At 36.4% G+C, this 19,665-nt stretch overlaps 1 protein-coding gene across 1 annotated transcript in view; it reads left to right on the top strand.

Moving 5' to 3' along the window:
* Nucleotides 1-11,363: 11,363 nt before the first annotated feature.
* The window catches only part of si:dkey-103j14.5 (isoaspartyl peptidase/L-asparaginase), a 45,986-nt gene continuing 37,684 nt past the window's right edge, over nucleotides 11,364-19,665 (top strand). The window contains exons 1-2 of the mRNA XM_034016825.3: nucleotides 11,364-11,403; nucleotides 18,572-18,793. Coding sequence (XP_033872716.3) covers nucleotides 18,607-18,793 — 187 coding nt within the window. The 5' untranslated portion in view covers nucleotides 11,364-11,403; nucleotides 18,572-18,606. The remainder of the gene's footprint in view (nucleotides 11,404-18,571; nucleotides 18,794-19,665) is intronic.

The raw sequence follows: 19,665 nt of genomic DNA, 5'->3' as shown, positions 1-19,665 counted from the left end.
CAGTTTCTGAATGTAGGGCAGTCACTTGCTGTTATTGGTATTGGTTCGGCTGCAGCGTGTTTCCACAGAAATGGTGTAAAATTGGTGGTTGAATTGCAAACCATGGTGTTCAGTTCTTTGATTTCTACATTTGTCTCCACAGTTCACTGTTTACAGAATTGTACATTGCTTGTTACATTTAGCCTGGGGACAGAGAGAGCAGTCAACATATAGCCTCTTCACTAGTATAAGTGGGACTGCCCAGCTTGTTAAAGTAAATAAACAACAAATGTTTCTGGCTTCAAAGAACACATTAAAACACTCCTTAGGCCCTCCTGATTTTGTTCAGTTCTAAGGGTATTGAAGCCTCTTGATGTGTCCTGTCTGATGTACAAAAGTGTAACAAAACAAACTAATGATTATTGCGATTCACATAATACATGTACAAGTATGTTAAAATACCGTACAGGTAGATTACCAATGGTGAAACTTTCACTCAGAAAATTTGAAGGAATTTCCTGCAGGGTATATTCGACTGTGCAATTACATTTAGATTAGCAGAATCTACAAATGTTGTAGTTTTGGCTACAGGCATTACATATTTGTAAGTGGACATTTATTTGGAGTTATGTGAAACTGCAACAAATATCAACTAGTCATGTTTCTTTTTTTCAGCAAAGTTTTGAGTTTTTCTAATTAATAAGTTGTTTTCAAGCTTATAAACATTTCTGTTTGAAAAAAGGCTTTTGATCAGTGCTGGTTACATTAAACTAACATATTCTTAAGCTGTAAAATGACACCTTTCTTCGCCTTCTTTGTCAATTTTTTTTAAATATATGAGACATACCATATTTCTTCTGTCTGTTCCCTATGAGATTAGAGAAGAGCCATCCCAGGATATGGCTTATCATTCATGTAGCTACTTAGACCTTATAACTCAGCTGTCAGAAAATGCCTAGACATGCACCAATATTTTATGTATATATATATATATATATATATATATATATATATATATATATATATATATATATATATATATATATATGTGTATATATTATAGCTTTAGACATACCAGTATACAGCTTAAATTGCTGTACTATATGGTAATAATGGAATTTGCAGTTTGTCAAAAAACATACACCCAACAGTAAGATTACAAGCAAAATTCAAATTAGGTCAATAATCAACATCCACAGTGAGTGGGAAGCAGATGAGTATGTAAGTATGTCTTCCAATACAATGCAATGCTTGTTGTGGAAAGCAATGCAGAATGCATTGCCATCCCGTTGTTCTTCATTCAGCTCAAAACTTTTCTTGCGTGTTTAATGAAATTCAGGCCCAGCCAGTCCCCTTATCCTCTTTTAAGAACACCATAGGTCACAGTCATGGTCAACAACAACTTGATGGAAGTAGAGTTTTTTTTTTTTTTTGTGAGTCAGTGGGGAAAAAAGGTCTAACCTCGCTGTATGGATGCCCTGACATCTATTTATCTACAATACTTCCAGCATTTAGGATACAATTCCACAGTCTGAGAAACATCTATTGTATAGCAGCTGGTACTGATACATTGATCATTGATCTCCTTAAGGTATGTACAGCTTCATCTGCTGGTAAATGATGGCTCATTGTTCTGTTAACTTAAAAGTCATAAAAAGTCACAGCAATTCACCAGCTTTTAATTTATTCTGAGTGGTGGCTATATTTGGCATCATCATTTATTTAGTTACCCTGAATGCCAGTGAGGCATAGGTAGCACAAACGGGTAAGGTGGACATCCCCCCAGTGAGCAGACCTTAAGTTTGCTAAGGGAGGAGATTGAGTAGTTCCAGACCACCCTTGGCCTCTCTTTTTCAAGCCAGCCTGGAAAGGTGCTGATTGTGCCTTGGTTTTGCGATGTGAACTGCTCTCTGCTGAGGGCCCAGAGACACCTTATTTATTTAAAATAAAATAAGATTCAGTCTCTGTTCTCCCAGGGTGAAAGGCTAATGATTTAACTGAGTGTTACTTATGCATGTCTTAGTTACAAACATGATATACCATTGATGCCAATGAATTGGCAAAAAAAATGTATTATTTATATATATATATTTAAGCCATTTATTTAATGTAAAACAGATAATGGATGTCACAGAAAATCTTATGACCAACCAAGTAATTTTGGTGTTATATTATACTGTCTGACTATATTATGGGCTCATTAGAAACATGGCAGTCATCAGTTAAACAGAGCCATTTTAGGTGGATTCTTGCAGCTCTCTAGTGGAGAGTTTTAATACTGCAGTTTTTTTAACATTTCAACTAGTATTAATTGTCTTTCGCATTTGAGGCTGTTGAATTATAAACTGATTGGTGTAAATAGAGGCATGTAAAGCGTTTCTTTGTTCAGTGACTTCTGCCCAAACCTGTATCTATGTGTGCAATGGCAGCACAAATGAAACAGTCCACAATAGCTTTCATGAAGAAAAGAGCAGGATGTCTGCCAGAGACGGCTGTAGGAGGATGATGGGGAAGAGGAAGAATGTGAAAACTAGATGCTAATGAACCAAGAAATACAGTGGGTGGATATAAATACCCATTTGTTATATATACATTCTTATATTTGTGATCTATAAGTAGTACACAGCATATTATATATATATATATATATATATATATATATATATATATATATATATATATATATATATATATATATATATATGTATTTATTTAAATTAAGGTTCAAAATAAAACACACACACACACACACACACACGTTGTAAAGTACATGTACAGTAACCTGGGGTCCAAATTACTTTGCCTGTTATAAAACAGATCAAAACCAATTAGATCTCTATTATGTTTTATTGTTACTCCAGGTTCACCAACATGATCTACAATATTAATGATTAATTAACCTTGGTTAACACATTAGATTGCAAGGTTCTTGTTTAATAAAAAAAAAATAAGCTATCAACTGTTTAGAATAGCTCCATGAAGATTTAACTATATTTTATATTCATCAAAACAGGATTAAAAACCAATTTGAATAACTCTTGGGTAGAGACATTCGTTTATAATACACTGCTATTGTAAGGATAGCCGCATAGCATGCTGGACTGCTTCCTCCAGTACCCTAACAGTTGTTGCAAAAAACAGAATTTGTTCCAGCTTTAGATTGGTTGTGCTTTAGCCTTGCAACAATAAACCAATAACCATGCTGTCTTCAGTGCCTGTGTTGTTAACATTTGAAATTCCTGCCATCTCGACACCCCCTAACAGCCAGGAAAGTCATTTGTGAATTCATGCTGGTTTTATTATTATTCATATAGATATTAGATGAGCAGGCAACGATTTTATAACAGCAATAAAAGGGTGTAGCTCATAGTTATGTGTGACACTGAGGACGTCGATAATTTGTTTTGTGCAGCTGCGAAGTGTCAACATGTATTAACTAAATTATGCTAGAACTGAGCTAAATGATTCTATAGTTGCAGCCATAAATCACATATTGTACCAAAACTAGAAACTAATTTCTAAATACGCATTTGTTGAAACAACATTTTCTGAAACAAATACCAGAACACATCATTCTGTTGGTCTTCTGTCAGTGTTTATGGTCAGAAAAATACTGGAATACGTGTATATAGAATAAACATAGGTGGGTTGTTGGTGACTAACCCCCCTCCTCCCCCCCCCAAAAAAAAAACCAACATATTGCTCACAGTTCTTCTACAAAGGAGAATCTTTATGGTCTCAGTGTTCCACACCACACAGCGCTGTTATATTATTGATATTGGTTTTAAGGTCTCAGAAACAAAACTGATTAAATCTTTTTAGTTTGTTTGCAGTAAATATATTTAATTAAACAGAAAAGAAACCTGTTGATTCTGTGTTTTCACACTCTTTGTATCTCTATCGAGAAAAAAGGTACAATTACTTATTCTGCAGGGGCAAGTAAAAAAAGCAGCCAGACAAGTAGAATTGATAATGTGTGTTCAAAACCTGCTTTGGGATCAAGCTGCTGAATTGTGGCACAAGGTTGTCTCCTGCAAAGGGCCAGCCTTAGGCTGTGTGGGGTCCTAGGCGATGATTAAGTGCAGGGTCCATAACATTAAATGAATGCTACAGTAGCAACCGTATCTTAAAGTTAGCTTATAGGTGCATCATGTAATCATATGCACCTGCATATACTAACGTTAAAATAAATAATATTAATGATATTAAAATGTTAATGAATACTTGTTTCCATTCGTTTGTTAGACTTTTATATAATTCACAACTTTAAAGCACTCCAGTCTACTTCAAACATATCATGTATTCACTTTTTTCAAAAATAGCCATGCCCCAGTGGGTCTATTGAAAAATACTGTAATGCCTGACTATAAGGTTCAGACAGGTCGGAGGCGAGAATAACCAGGCAGAAGTAAATAAATAAATAATAACAAAAAAATCCCTCTTTGACACTTGACACTGAGTGCAATACCCCATTGTACATTTTTACAAATTAACCCCTGTGCATTATCAAATCCTTGTTTTTTCATTTTATGTTCTAAATTACGTAAGAACATACATTACAGATACATTTTCCTAGCTTTAACGGCAACAAAGTGCTTTATCAAATCTGAGTATTCAAAATTATTGGCAACTTCGCTCTCATCTGACAGTATGGCCAAACACTTCTTGATCAATTCCACCCCCACGCCCACACCTCAATTAGTTTTAAGTGTGCTGTGTTACAGCAAATATATTTTAACAAAATGTACCCCATATCTTATCACACTCATATTTGTAATATTTTGTAAAAAAAAAATAAAAAATTCTCTCATCCATGGCAAGACTCATAACAGCCTGTAATCGTGCAGTATATTTATACAATCGCTTCACACCAAAATTGCTATAGTATTGTAGAGTTATCGGTTAACGTATTACACAGGGCGAGGTAATCCTCACACAGGCGGAGGGCGAGACCTCTCGCACTAATATAGCCGATACCGCTGTACAAAGCAGCCGTCCCCTTTGTAAGGAGCATATATCGGGCTCGTGTCTCTGTGTGTGATTACGTCACCTACCAGCCATGCTGCTGTCTACCCCCGTGCACGCTACTGTATAGAAACCCAAGACTGCAGTTTTGAGTACCCCAAGCGTTCAACATATTAACGAAACAATAGCTCGCAAATTCATTTAATTGTATTAATGGATTCGAGTTACATTAGCTGCAACAACTTATTTGGTTTTAACATAAATCTGGGATTATATGCATCTAACGAAAGCATTTTTTTTAAATCAACATGTGTTTAAAAAAGACAAGCTTAACTTTCACAGTAAATGGTTTGCAAACACGAAACATTATTTTACAATGTATTGTTATCTGTTAAGTCTACTTTTGCCCATATATTTTTGACTTGCTGAACAAATATTTAATTGATAACTGTGTAAAAGTGCGCTGCAACATGTTTGCTACCACTTTCCCACATGACACGAACCTTCTCTCCTGTGTATGTGGATGTGGATGAGTGTGGGTGGGTCACGTGAGGAGTCCAGACCCAACCTCTATGGTTACTAAGGAATAAAAAAAAAAACAATAAAAAATTAAACATGTCTACTAGCGCCAGGTTTTATGTTGCTGGTGCTATATGAGGTAAACCAAATTTGCACCCCTGAGCGTTTTACTCGCACGTAACGAGCACATTAAATCTCAGTCACAGGGCACCCTAAATGGTGGGGGGGCCTAGGAGCCGACCCTGCCCCTGCACATTGTAACAAAGTCTAGCCTCATTAGTTCCTTGCTTCCCTTTAATTGTGTTGAAAAGTTGAGAAGTTGAGATTTGTCATGTGTTCATCAGAAGCTAATAAATGGTGTGCCTTATGACTGGAAGGATCTGGAGCTGCTCATAACCAAAGTGACATTGTACCCCAGGGTATATGGTCTAACAAGGTCCATTATCACAGTGGTACTTGAATGATGTTTAGAGGTACAAAACAGGACCCTGTGGTACAACCATGTGCAACAGAGTATATATTACATGACCTGAGCTAATGAATCTACAGAAACACACAATTTACATGCATCAAGGGAAAATACAATCTAATACAAAATACTAAATCATCACTGGCCTTGGCTTTATATCAATTTCCCAAACAGCCGTTAGCTTTAGTGCATATTAGAGACCAGTGAATGGCTGAGTAGTGTACGTTCAACAAACAAGGAGGTGATGTATTTGTTATTTCAAACAAGCTCCAAAATGTTGAAATGTAATAACACTCCTTCTTAAATTATAACAACCTTGTTATTTTCAGCAAGAAAAAAGGCATGTTAAGTCTTGATACATTTTCAAGCTCATGTTTTATTTTGACAACTGTATTTTTCTTGAAAGTTTGAGTGTTCTTTAGGCTACAACACTTTATCTTTCAAGCATTATCATTGAGCAGGATTAACATTCCACATGTGTGATAAACTGTATTCATAAAATATAGAAGTTCAAGTGTTTTGAACTTGTCGAGTACTTACTGTATTTGCCTATATTCCCAAATCACTTGCTGATTTACAGTACATATTTAAAAATCACTACTGCTTCGCAAAGTACAGGAACATACTAGCTGTTCAGCAAAAGACATTTTGAAGAAAGTTAAAAGGCAATGCTTTTCTTTTAAATTATTTAAACAGCAGGTTTCACAGACACTGATTAACACTGATGTTGGACTTCCCAGTGTTCCCTTAGTTCTCTTTGAACCTAGCTGCAAATGTATAAAGCTTGCATAAGACTATCGCAAACAATACGAACTGGCTCTTTCTCCAACTATTGCTTCTTGCTAGTTAGCCATCTACCATCAGTAGTTTTAGTCTGATAACTTGCATTTGATCCTAATGTATTACTGTTAGCATCTGCATAATCTGTCTCTGAAAATATAATATTGATACATATGTATTATGTAGTCTGAAGAAATGTTTTGTTGGGCAGTACAAAGTCTGCTGCTTCACTTGCAACCACACTATCTATCTATCTCTCTCTCTCTCTCTCTCTCTCTCTCTCTCTCTCTCTCTCTCTCTCTCTCTCTCTCTCTCTCTCTCTCTATATATATATATATATATATATATATATATATATATATATATATATATATATATATACATATTTAACTTTGTGGAAGTTGCTCACTGAATATTTGCCATTACGACCATGTTACACTAATAAGTGTTTGATTTATAATCCGGGAATGCTAAGGATTGCTCTTTGATGTTATGCTCTAGGACACCTGCATAAAAGATTAACTCTCAAACTGAACGCAGTAGGCATTCAAGGAAATGCATGCATATGGTCCTACAGTCTGTATGACACAGTATGACTAGTCCTACAGTCTGTATGACATATGACACATAACAATCACAGAGCAAAAATGAAGTGAAACTAAACTCATCACAGTCAGTAAATTTAAATCAAGGGAAGTAATGTTAAAACTTTACAATGCATTAGTAAGAGGGGCAACCAGAATTATCCTGGGTTTAAAAGGCATGTCGTATGCAGACAGGCTAAAAGAATTGAATCTATTCAGTCTTGAACAAAGAAGACTACGCGGCGATCTGATTCAAACATTCAAAATCCTAAAAGGTATAGACAATGTCGACCCAGGGGACTTCTTTGACCTGAAAAAAGAAACAAGGACCAGGGGTCACAAATGGAGATTAGATAAAGGGGCATTCAGAACAGAAAATAGGAGGCACTTTTTTACACACAGAATTGTGAGGGTCTGGAACCAACCCCTCAGTAATGTTGTTGAAGCTGACACCCTGGGATCCTTCAAGAAGCTGCTGATGAGATTCTGGGATCAATATGCTACTAACAACCAAACGAGCAAGATGGGCTGAATGGCCTCCTCTCGTTTGTAAACTTTCTTATGTTCTTATGTTCTTATGTAGTCCAAAACAAGGGCAACAAAATGCAAATATATAGACTAGTTAAGTGCTTGTTTTATCTTTTTTTGTATACAGTAGGCCTATATAAGTATAAACGTGTTAATGTATTTCTCATGTATGTTTGGCAAATTAAAAGTCTGATATGGTTTTATTTTTTTAATAATCAGTTTTATTAAAAACATAATAGTACTCACTGGAACCGGATCCTTAAAATCTGTAGGAGAAATGTTCATTCTTACAGTATCAAAATACCCAGAGCTGTACAATAAAAGACACAAAAATTATGAAGACACGACAATGAGGGGGGAACATCTGGCAGTCAGTTTCTGGGGAACTGGATATAGCTGGTGTGTATGATTCGTTTACCTTTACTGAAATAAGTATTCTGAAAAGCTATTATAGTTTCTGCATTTTTATTAACTGTATAACAGGTCTATCATACGTGTGATTTATTTTCCAGCTGATGATACAATCAGATGAGGCGCCAATCACATCACAGACGTCTGTCGGAAGGTAGCGTCGCAGCGAAAGTATCATTTTATCGCAGGACAAATCGCATTGCATCCGGTGTGTGGAGACCTTTACCCTTTAAATGCATTTGGCCACTAATATTTGGTAACCTTGAAGGTAGCTACTGTGTTTGCTGAGAAACAGTGGAATACTTTCATACTGTACATGGGAGATAGAAAATCATTAGCTTTGGAAATAAATACATAAATAAATAGAAACATTAAAGCTTTCAGAATGGGGGGGAAATGAGGCACCAGTATCCACTGCACAGCTTCTAATTATTCATTTTTCACATTTTCATATCTTCAGATGACAGAATATCTGTAGAACGATGGTTCATTAGTGTACTCCTCTCTCTTTCTGTAGGGGAGGATGAGTTCCAAATTAGTTACCTATTAACTGCAGAATAACATTTACAAACGCGTTTTTATGTTTATAATTTTAAAGATACATTTTGATCACAACAATAGCACAACAATAGCGATCTGGATGTGCTGTTGTAGTTTGCTATTGTATTATTTTCCTTTAGAATTCAATGTAATTAATTGCAGAGAATGCTCAAAGAACCATAGAAAATATTTCCTAGAAAATCTATGCAATTGATCCTGGATGCAATTTGTGCAAATGAGCTTGAAGGAACAAATGATGTGTCACCCATATCTGTCGATACAGCGCAGTTTCCTTTATAAAATGACTGATGGGATTGCACAAAGTTTAAAATAAAGGAGACAAAATGCAAACACTGCCAACTATAAGAAAGACAAGCTAGTGTTACAGTACTCATTAGTAGGAACCACATCTAAATTAGGAATCCATATCTTAAGCTTGACCTCCCCAATGTCGTCTTAAATGCAGAAGTTGTTTCGATCAATAAATAAACACTACTGGAAGAAATACGAAGCTTAATTCAGTATTCCTTTGAGATTCAGTCAGTATGTGCACCTCGGTAAAGCAAGTCTCTTTCCCTGCACTTTTGCTATCCTCCCAATGACAGCTTCAATTTTTTTTGGGGGGGGGGGGGAGGGGGGAATCATTATTTAAAGTACAAAATAATTTCTGTAAATCTTACCTAACATATTCTGCTATAATGTTGTTGTTCTGACATTTTCCTATATGAAAAATACACACATTATGGTAAAAGTGATTTTTTTTTAAATTGCTAATGTATTTGAAACTGTTAGTGAAGAATATTTATTGAATGCTCCTTGCAGATACTTCATTAAGTCGCTATTGAAAACACATCAATCATAAGAAAAGCAGTGATTGGTACTTAAATGTGAGTAAATGCATCTAGCTTCTGGGAACAATCCATTCAGAATTGTTTTTCCTACAAGGACTCAAGCTCCCAGAAGCAACTCGCTTTTGTTAGCTATATGTACTTGAAATAGAATTGAACCTTTTCATTTTACTGTCTGTCAGAAAGGTTGTTACGGTGTGCAACCTACAAAAAAAAATCTTGATGTCATAGTCAACCGGGTTTAATGGAGGAAGGATTAAAATACAGATGCAAGGTTACTTGATTTAGATTCAGAAATAGGCAGAGTCATACCGTAAGTGTAAAAAAATACTCAAGTTTTTACATATTGTGGCACTGCCTCTGTGTGACCATGTCAACTTCCAGTTGGCCTAGCCCACTTCCTGTTTGACCCCTGCATTTTACAAATCACAATCCTACACTCAACTACTGTAGTTTCCACCTATTCAGAATGAATCTAGGTCTCTGAGGAAGAATTTGTTTTAAGAGTTCTATGAGGGAAAAAATAGCTATTTCACTCTGAATTGAACAAGAAAAACAAAACTGTCAGAAAAATTAAACATTAAACACTGTACAACATATATTTCTTAATGTTGCACAATTTACTGTACTTGCAGATGATAGTAATGGTCAGGAAATGACAAAATAAGAAAGGTTTCTCATTGATTTTTGACAGGAGAGCTGTCTATTTCAGGCACAGTTTATGCTGTTTCTTCAACTTCCTCCCTGATCATTTTCAGCTTTGTCATCCACCCTTCACCTTCCAGTATGGTATCCAGTAAGTGCTTTTATTCTTGCGTTACTGAATCAGAAGGAGATGAATGATTTACACAAGCATTTATGCACCATTCATCTAAATATCGTGGTACTTGGTCAAAATATTCCTAAACAGCAGCAACATTCTGTATGGTATTACCTTTCTATGTGAAATGCACATGCAAAGAAATATTGCTAGTTCCAAGGTTGTATTATAAGGGGTCATTGGCACGCAACTCTGTCATAGCACAAAGAAAAGTATGAATCTTCAGGATATAATAAACCAAACTATTTGTAACCTGTCTTATTCAATCTTTACCATCTCGGTCTCCCATACAGATATGAAATAACATTCAAGGTTAGTGCTATTTGCGGACACAGTTATACCATACATAGAGGATACTGTGGGTCTCTGTGATATATCAGCTTTTCCATAAAAGCAAGGCAGAGGCAGAGCCTATACCGGCATTTACTTTACTTACTGTATGGTATGTTTTATAGCTTTCTTGTTGTGTGATTTGGCAATGTGACTTGTCTACCTGACTTGATAAGGGATTACTCCTGCTGACATTACAATCACTTTAGAAATCTGCTTTGGACTTTCCTTGGTAATAATGTTTACTGGCAGTTGTTACATAATATAGGACAGAGGATTCACAGCGTTAATCTTGCCGCCTGCTGAAAGTCCAAAACACATTTTAACACCAAATAAGTTCCAAAAACATGATTTCCAAATGTTTTCCAAAGATATTAATTGTGATAAAATACAATTACCTGGAAGTCAGAATACATAAACTTTTTTGGCATTTACACCAGCTGGTTCAAGGGGATTAGTCATATTAATAAAAAGTGGTGTACAGCTCCCTAGATTAATGTTTCCATAGTAACGGTTAAAGTACATTGTGTCACATGTACTGTTGTGCTCCCCCAGCCCCTCCCCTACAAATTGTGCCTTCACATGGAAAAATATATTTCACTGAAACATGAACTGCTGAAGTACCAGACTGTAAGTGTTTTGTTTTTGAGAAATTTGTGTAATGGGAAATATATTAAGGGAACAACACACTATTTCTTCAGAAATGATAGATTGCAGAACTGTTTCTTGGGAAAATAATATTGTAAAACAGGTACCGGTATAGATTACATGTAACCTAGCATTTTAGAATAGTGTATTCTGTATTGAATCATAGATATTAAAGCATGGTGTGACAACACAGTTACTGTAACAGCTTACTATGTGTAAGGTTCTTGTATATTGCAAAACACAGCATAATTTGCTTTGTAATATTTTACAGCTTATATAGCATATTCTGTAATTGTTATCTTTAAGAATAAAACAATCTTGTATACCATTGGTCTTGGAAAGTGAAATAAACAGTTAGTACTGTACAATAATTGAACTAAGAGCTTTTGACAAACTGCTTTTTAAAATATTCTGTCATCAGTAAACATATTTACTGGAGAATCAATTTTTAAGGCACCAATTGAAAAAAAAAAAAAGAAAATGAGGAAAGAGTACAATTTTATATTGGGTTTGGTAATTGCCTTTCCATAAGAAATGTGTTTTGAAAAAAATGTTTATTTATCTCCGTATTCCATATTTATGATTAGCCATACCTACATTAATATAAAAATAGAAACTTGTAGAGAATTACTCTGCAGTCAAACAGAAGCCTTTTTTTGGTGTGTACAGTAGCATCCCTCAACTTCAGTACAGCTTCCCATTCTGTTTTTTGATTATTTTACCATTCTGTATTTATCTTTACAGTAGTATTAGCTAGCTCATTGAGAATCAATAATTGTATTATTATTTGATATTGTATGCCACATGAGCCAGCCTGTAACTAATATTTTTTTATTTTTTTTTTAAATGTGGGTGTATGAAGAAATCACCTTCTGTAACAAGAACAAAAAACACCTTTGAACACAATTAAAAATAATGTTTAGTGTTTTGAAAGTTTTTAAAGCACCCCAGTGGTCTAAACTGATGATCTCGAACATGTATTCTCTCCCGCTACAGCTGTTACAACAGAGTGTAATCATAAACATTTCCCCCTGAAAACAGTGTTCTGAATTTAAAGAAACACATCTGTAAGAAATACCACATGTGGTACTTGTGAAGTTTAGCAGAGGCAAAGCGTTGCAGGTTTATAGTTACTTTGGTGTGCCAGCTATACACAGACAAGACCTGTTTCAGAGCTCTAAAGATGTCAGAGGGGTGCTTTTAGCATTTTAGTTTTAAAGAGTCACAAGAGTATGATGATTGAACATGATGCACAATGTGGCTCTAAACAACAAGAAGGTGTATTAGTTAAAATAACACGTTATACTCACCAGATTGTTCTTTAAAGGAATTCAGTATTTTAATTTTATTTAGCTAGCATAAGGACTGCAAGTGAGTTTTGTTTGAATGACACATAAAGGAGCCAGGACAAAGATTTGAAAGTATAATTGGAAGCTGTAAATGCAGGACTTGGGAGTTTTTCTTTTTTTTTTCAAAAAAAAAAAGGGCTTCACCATCAAAAAACATTTCCCATCTCAGTAATGGTAGGATGTTCATGCAGCAGCACTGCTATTTAGAAATAATTTGCCAGGGCAGAAGTATGTTTTTCAAAACCAGGGGTGTGCAATTTTTGAAAAAAACCTTTTTGTCCAAGGGACAAAATGCTAGAAAAATATGCTTATCCCTAAAATTGTATTTTATTCCTTGTCGTCGCACAAAACACACACAAAAAAGTAGAATATAACTTGTAGGATTTTGGTTTTATTTAACAGTGGACAAAAAAATGGGAACATATGGGTAAATGTGGGACACCTAGTATATTGAAAGCAAGGTCTTCCACACAGGTGTGGCTCATGCGTTAATTAAGCAAATAACATCCCAGCATGCTTAGGGTCATGTATAAAAGTGCTGGACAGGTCTGGTTGCCTATAATTATGGCTAGCATGGCTGCAAGAGGAGACCTCAGTGACTTTGAAAGAGGGGTGATTGTTGGGGCACGTTTGGCAGGAGCTTCAGTGACCAAGACAGCTCAACTTGCTGATGTTTCACGAGCAACGGTGTCTAAGGTGATGTCGGCATGGAACGCCGAGGGAAAGACATCATTAGCAAAGGGCAACAGTGGGCAGAAGTGCATACTCCAGGATCGTGATATCCGTGCATTAATTCGAAGTGCAAGGCAAAACAGGCGAGCAACTGCAGATCAATTGACTGCAAATTTCAACCTGGGGCGCGAGCAGCCAGTTTCAACAAAAACAGTCCGCTGAGAACTCCACAGAGCAGGATACCATAGTGGTCCAACACCCTATTAAGTGACTTTTACATTGGTGTTTCCATTTTTTTGTCCACAACCTGTACTTGGCCATTTTAATCTTCATAGTATTCTCTGAAATCATCCCCATACTTTCTAGACCCTGGGTATTCACCCACAACAGGACCTAGCCATGCTACAATAATAGCCTTGTATTATTATTATTATTATTATTATTATTATTTATTTCTTAGCAGACGCCCTTATCCAGGGCGACTTACAGTCGCAAGCAAATACAAATACATTCAAGTGTTACAATATAAGTCATACAATAAGAACAAGAAATACAATAATTCTCAAGTGTGACAAACCACAATTCAATACAGCAGATAATAGTGAAAGTTACATCAGGATATGATTAAATAGTGATAGTTACATCAGGATATGATTAAGTACAAAATACTACAGATTAAACACTTGGCAGATTACAATATTCTGAGGTACAGGATTAAATGCAGTAAAATGGGGGGCAGATAAGAGCAAAATAAAGCATATTTAAATGAAGGGTGATAGTGTCCCAGGATACAACAGAGGAGTTCTACAGGTGCTGTTTGAAGAGGTGAGTCTTAAGGAGGCGCCGGAATGTGGTCAGGGACTGGGCAGTCCTGACATCTGTAGGAAGGTCGTTCCACCACTGCGGAGCAAAGGTGGAGAAGGAGCGGGCTCGGGAGGCAGGGGAGCGTAGCGGAGGTAGAGCCAGTCTTCTAGTGCAGGCGGAGCGGAGAGGTCGAGTGGGGGTGTAGGGAGAGATGAGGGTCTGGAGGTAGCTGGGTGCAGTCTGATCAAGGCATCTGTAGGCTAGTACAAGAACATATATCCCTGTTTCTTTTATTTATTTTAAGATGTGCACGCAAGTGAAAACTCACATTTACGGGCTCCCGAGTGGCGCATCCAGTAAAGGCGCTCCGCGCGGAGTGCAGGATGTGCCCTATAGTCTGGAGATCGCAGGTTCGAATCCAGGCTATGTCACAGCTGAACGTGACCGGGAGTTCCTAGGGGGCGGCGCACAATTGGCTGAGCGCTGCCCGGGTAGGGAGGGCTTAGGTCGGCAGGGGAATCCACGGCTCACCGCGCATCAGCGACCCCTGTTGCTGATAGGGCGCTTGTGGCTCTGCAGCGGAGCCGCCAGATCTGTGTTGTCCTCTGGCACTATAGGTCTGGTGGCATTGCTGTGGATCTGCAGTGCGAAAAATGACGGCTTGGCAGGAGCACGTTTCGGAGGACGCGTGTTCCAGCCTCCGTTTCCCGAGTCGGCGCGGGGGTTGTGAGTGGTGAGCCGGGGATACAGATAATAATTGGGCATGCTAAATTGGGGTGAAAATCGGGGTAAAATAATTGGCGACGACTAAATTTAAAAAAAAAAGAAAACTCACATTTAACAATTCAAAATGTTTTAGAAAAGGGGGTATTGTACAAAGAAAAAACACCTCACCGTTTTGGTTTTCGTTTATTACAGTCCACATAACAGAAAATACTAAAATGACAACAAAACAAAACGTTGATCACTATGCTTAACATGTACCTTGCAAGTTGTGCCAGTGTTTGAAGCACACCTCCATCTGTATCCCGATTCTGACTCGCTTACCAGATCTGAAGCTGCACTTTGATCCTGTTTTTTTATGATATTGTTAATCCCTACTGTCCCTCACATCACTTCCATTTCAGAAAATTTCGTGCAAATTCTGGTAATGGTAAATCAGTGCAAGGCAAAACATTATAATTATTTCTAATATCTATCAACTATGTAATTTATGGCAAACACTGACCTGAATTTTTGCCTTCAAATTTGCTTGTAAATGTGACATACTTAGAGTACAACTATAATAAGCAATACTTGGAGTTATTCAAATATAAAAATAGCTTCTGCCTGTTTTCCACTCTTTCTCTATAAGCTGAATTCATCTCCTGATGTACAGGTGTTTTAGTTTGTTGCATCACAGATACAAAATCATTGTCAACCATTACTGCTGCTAAACATTGTGATTTTTCTTTCAGTTTTGTAACTGCTGAACCCCAGATTTTTAAAGGACGTGTATAACCTATATGTTTTCTCTTTTGTTTATTTCTATTATATACTTATTTTTTTTAAACAGTGTATAACATTTTACAGCTCTTGTTCCTCATCTAACATCTTGTCCCATGATGTCTAACTGGAACACTGCTGCAGCCGGGTGATCCTGGTTTCATATCCTCTTTTGGGAGGGCAACATTCCTTCCCTGCCCTACTCTCACTGAAAAATAAATACATCAGTGAATTAAATACATAAACAAACTGCCATGAGATTTACAGTCTGTATTTTATTTTCAAATAATAATAAAATCTAAACATATTGTCAATCTTCATGTTTCAATAGTTTCACAAATCGATGGATTGTGCATGTCCAGTAAATAACTAAATATATGCTTCTGTTCAAATCTAGTAAAAAAATATATATATTTTTTTAATGTAGCGTTTAAATCTAAAACATATGTAAATCTGGTAAATGGCAAACAAGGTTAGCAACACTAAATCAAAAGAAAAAAATAATTACATTTTTTGCCAGGGAAAGTTTGTCTTGAAATGCTTCTAAACAGTAAACGTCACTGAACAAGCTCGACCACAAAGAAACTATTTGATAAATTACACAACACAATTTTTTCAAATCCGCTAACAATTTAGCGACTGGTGTTTTATTTTTATTTATTTATTTATTTATTTATTTATTATTAACTTTACTAGATTGCTGCATTTAAATGTCAGGTTCATGTATTAAGTACAGTAGTCTGTCACGTATCCAACTGCGGTCGGACTAGAGTAAGGACGGATAATGTAAAAAGTCGGACAAATGAATCCTGTTTTAAATACCATTATACAGAGATGTAATAATTACTATATTCACACAATTATTGTTTTGAGATTCAGTTTTTATTATGGACCGCCAAATCCATTGTTTAGAAAGATACAGTGTATATTGCTTGTGACAGGGTAGCTGTGTGCCGTGTGGATGCGTGTATTTGCTGCAGAGTGACAGGCAGGAGATCGAGACGGAAGTTGATACGCCCCGCAGGCAGACAGGATTTATTTATATATCAAGACACTGAACAGCTGATGTGACACTGCCAGCAATGGTAGCGCAAAGAGTACATACAACACAGTGTACAAAAACAAAAAATAAAACACTACAAAAAAATATAAAAGAAAAGGTGCCGTGGACGATATTCAGCCCGTTGTCTTTGTCTTTGCAGCAGCCCTGAGGTGACTAAACAGTAGTTTTTTTTATACATGCCGCCCTGCTGGAACACACCTACCTGCTGATTTAGATTCCACAGCTGGTAATCAAACAGCAGGCAGGCTGTCCCAGGAGCGTCAGGTACTACATAAAACCATGTCCATGTATACACTTACATTAGTGTTGGGAAATTTACACAGTAGCAAGATGCATAGGTTTGCAGAAGAAAAAGAAAATTTCAATTGTAAGCGCAACTTGCTTTCGCTTTTCTGTAGCCATTTTGCATCCACGCTGTACACGTGAGTGTTGCTGAAGAGCTTGGTCATAGCGGATAAATGGTTAGGGTGGATATGTGACAGGCTGATATATGACAGATTACTGTATCACTTATTTGCTAATTTACAAAAAAGTTAAATAATACCTTAAGTTTAAGAGATTAGCCTGTACCTTGCCAGAAGCCCTCTTGGCAGCCATTACTTGGTTTCTTTGTAACCAATAGAAGATCAGCTTTCTCCACAGCTAGCCAATCAGAAGTGATGTGGGTGGGACGTAAACACTTATATAAATGTTTATGTTTGTGTGTATGTGCTAGACTTCCGGAATTCAGTTATCAGAAACTTGCGTGGCTCTTTAGAAATATACCTGGAGTGTTTTTCTAGCAACAGAATGAACATAGGAAGAATAAATAAATAAAAACTATTTGTCCAACGGGCAAAGTATAACGGCAAAACTTGTCGCCCCTCACACAAATCTTGTTGTCCGGGGCATCTGGTGATATGAATTGCACACCCCTGAAAGCACAAGATCAATACTGATGTGTTGGTATGATGAATGCCTAATAAATTCATGTTTACCGACACGAACAGCAATGTATAACACTTTCTTCAGTTTTATATGACAAAAATAAAAACCTACCGGTAAGTAGTGGGGTATTATTTAGACCAGTTGCGTCTGGTTTTATTGTAGTTTTATAACCCTTGGTAATTGTTATACCCCAGATAATGTGCTCTGTTAGTTTTATGATAAATGAAATGTGTGGTATTCTTCGGTAAAAAAGGCAATCGTATGAAATAGCCAGTGTTCTGAATGCTGTTGGATGGTTCTTTAACTTTTTTTATTGATAATGCTTCAGTTTTATGACCCTTATAACTCTTGATAATATTCTGTAACTAGGTCACTTGTTTTAATATATCATCAGCAACACACATTTTGTTTACATTTAAATAAGTTATTTTCTCAAGAATGGCTGGTTATTTATTTTTGTCAAAAATATAAAGTCAGGTTTATAATAGAGCTCTGTATAGAAGCCTAAATAGGAAGGGAAAACCAACTGTATTAGTAAGAATAGTAATATAATAATTCACACTATGATTAGGTTAAAAACTACATCTAATGATCAATATCTGTTTTCTTTTTCCTTGAAATTAATTTACAATCTGATTTACATACAGAAGGCAATTGTGAATTACCTTTTATAAAGCAAAGTTTAAGAGAATCCCACTAGTGAGTAATGAATACAAAACACAATCGCCCCGATTTTCTTTTAAATGGGCTTTCAGTATATATTAGAAGGTTTTGTTTGTTTGTTTTTATATCCATACTGCATCAACCCTTGAACAATGATTTTGTAGTCAATTTTATTTTCTGTCAACAGCTGCTGCTCTCATTGGAATTGTAAAACAGTTGAGGATGAAACCTGTAATAGTCGTTCATGGTGGCGCCTGGGCCATTCCAGATAAAATAGCAGAAGATAGCATAAGAGGAGTGAAAAATGCAATCCTGGAGGGTTTCAAAATACTGGAGAATGGAGGAAGTGCACTTGATGCTGTGGAATGTGCTGTGAGGTCTATGGAAGACAATCCGGTATTTGATGCAGGTAAGATGTAAGCAATAAGGCACGACAGGGTGTGTCATATACTCTAATATCACCACGCCCAAGGTGCGTTGCAAGAGACGAGGCGAAGCCGAGTGGCTTCAACCGCCCGGAGTGTGGTGATATTAGAGTGTATCACACATCCTGAAGTGCCTTATTGCGCTTGTAAAATGGGTTAACTAACTAAATTGAAAAAAAAAGAAAACGTTTTTTAAATTAACAAGGTCATCTTTATTATGTATTTAATTATGTATTTTTTTTTTTTTTTAAACTATGCATTTTCAGAATGCCATAGGGAAACGCTTTAGTTCTGACTGAGTTCAAGGAGAAGGGGCAGAGCGATCAGAATGGCAAGTTTTGAAGTGATTTGAATACTGCTTTTTTTCACTACTTGAATTAGTCAATGATGTCCGATTCAGAGTCCTTCAAAAATCTCACCTGCACTTCGGTTTCCCAAAAGGTCAACATTTACATAAATCTGGTTAGTTATTTTTATTGGTTAAATCTGGTTAGTTTTTTTTTTTTTTCTCTTCAAAATTCTAATGGCGTATGGAAAACTTGTAATAACTCCTAATATATATCAGGACTTTCATGACTGGACTGAAACTGTTTTTACTGGTGTGGTGGAACTTTTTTTGAAACACTGAAGATTGATAAGTTACTTCTACTTTATATTTTAATATATACCCTGCTGAAATGAGTGTGATGCAAGATCTTAGGTGACCATATGATTTCAGAATTCCAAAATCACATTATGTAAGGTATATTTTAGCTGTCTTTTCAGTAAGAGAAGCAAGACTACAAGCACCAGGGTGCACTGCAATGTGGGTTGTCCCAAACTGTTCCTGCTGAACATGAAGCCAGGTCACCCTAAC

This window comes from Acipenser ruthenus, chromosome 6 (assembly GCF_902713425.1).
Source record: "Acipenser ruthenus chromosome 6, fAciRut3.2 maternal haplotype, whole genome shotgun sequence".
NCBI lineage: Eukaryota > Metazoa > Chordata > Actinopteri > Acipenseriformes > Acipenseridae > Acipenser > Acipenser ruthenus.
This window is presented reverse-complemented; position numbering and strand designations above follow the sequence as displayed.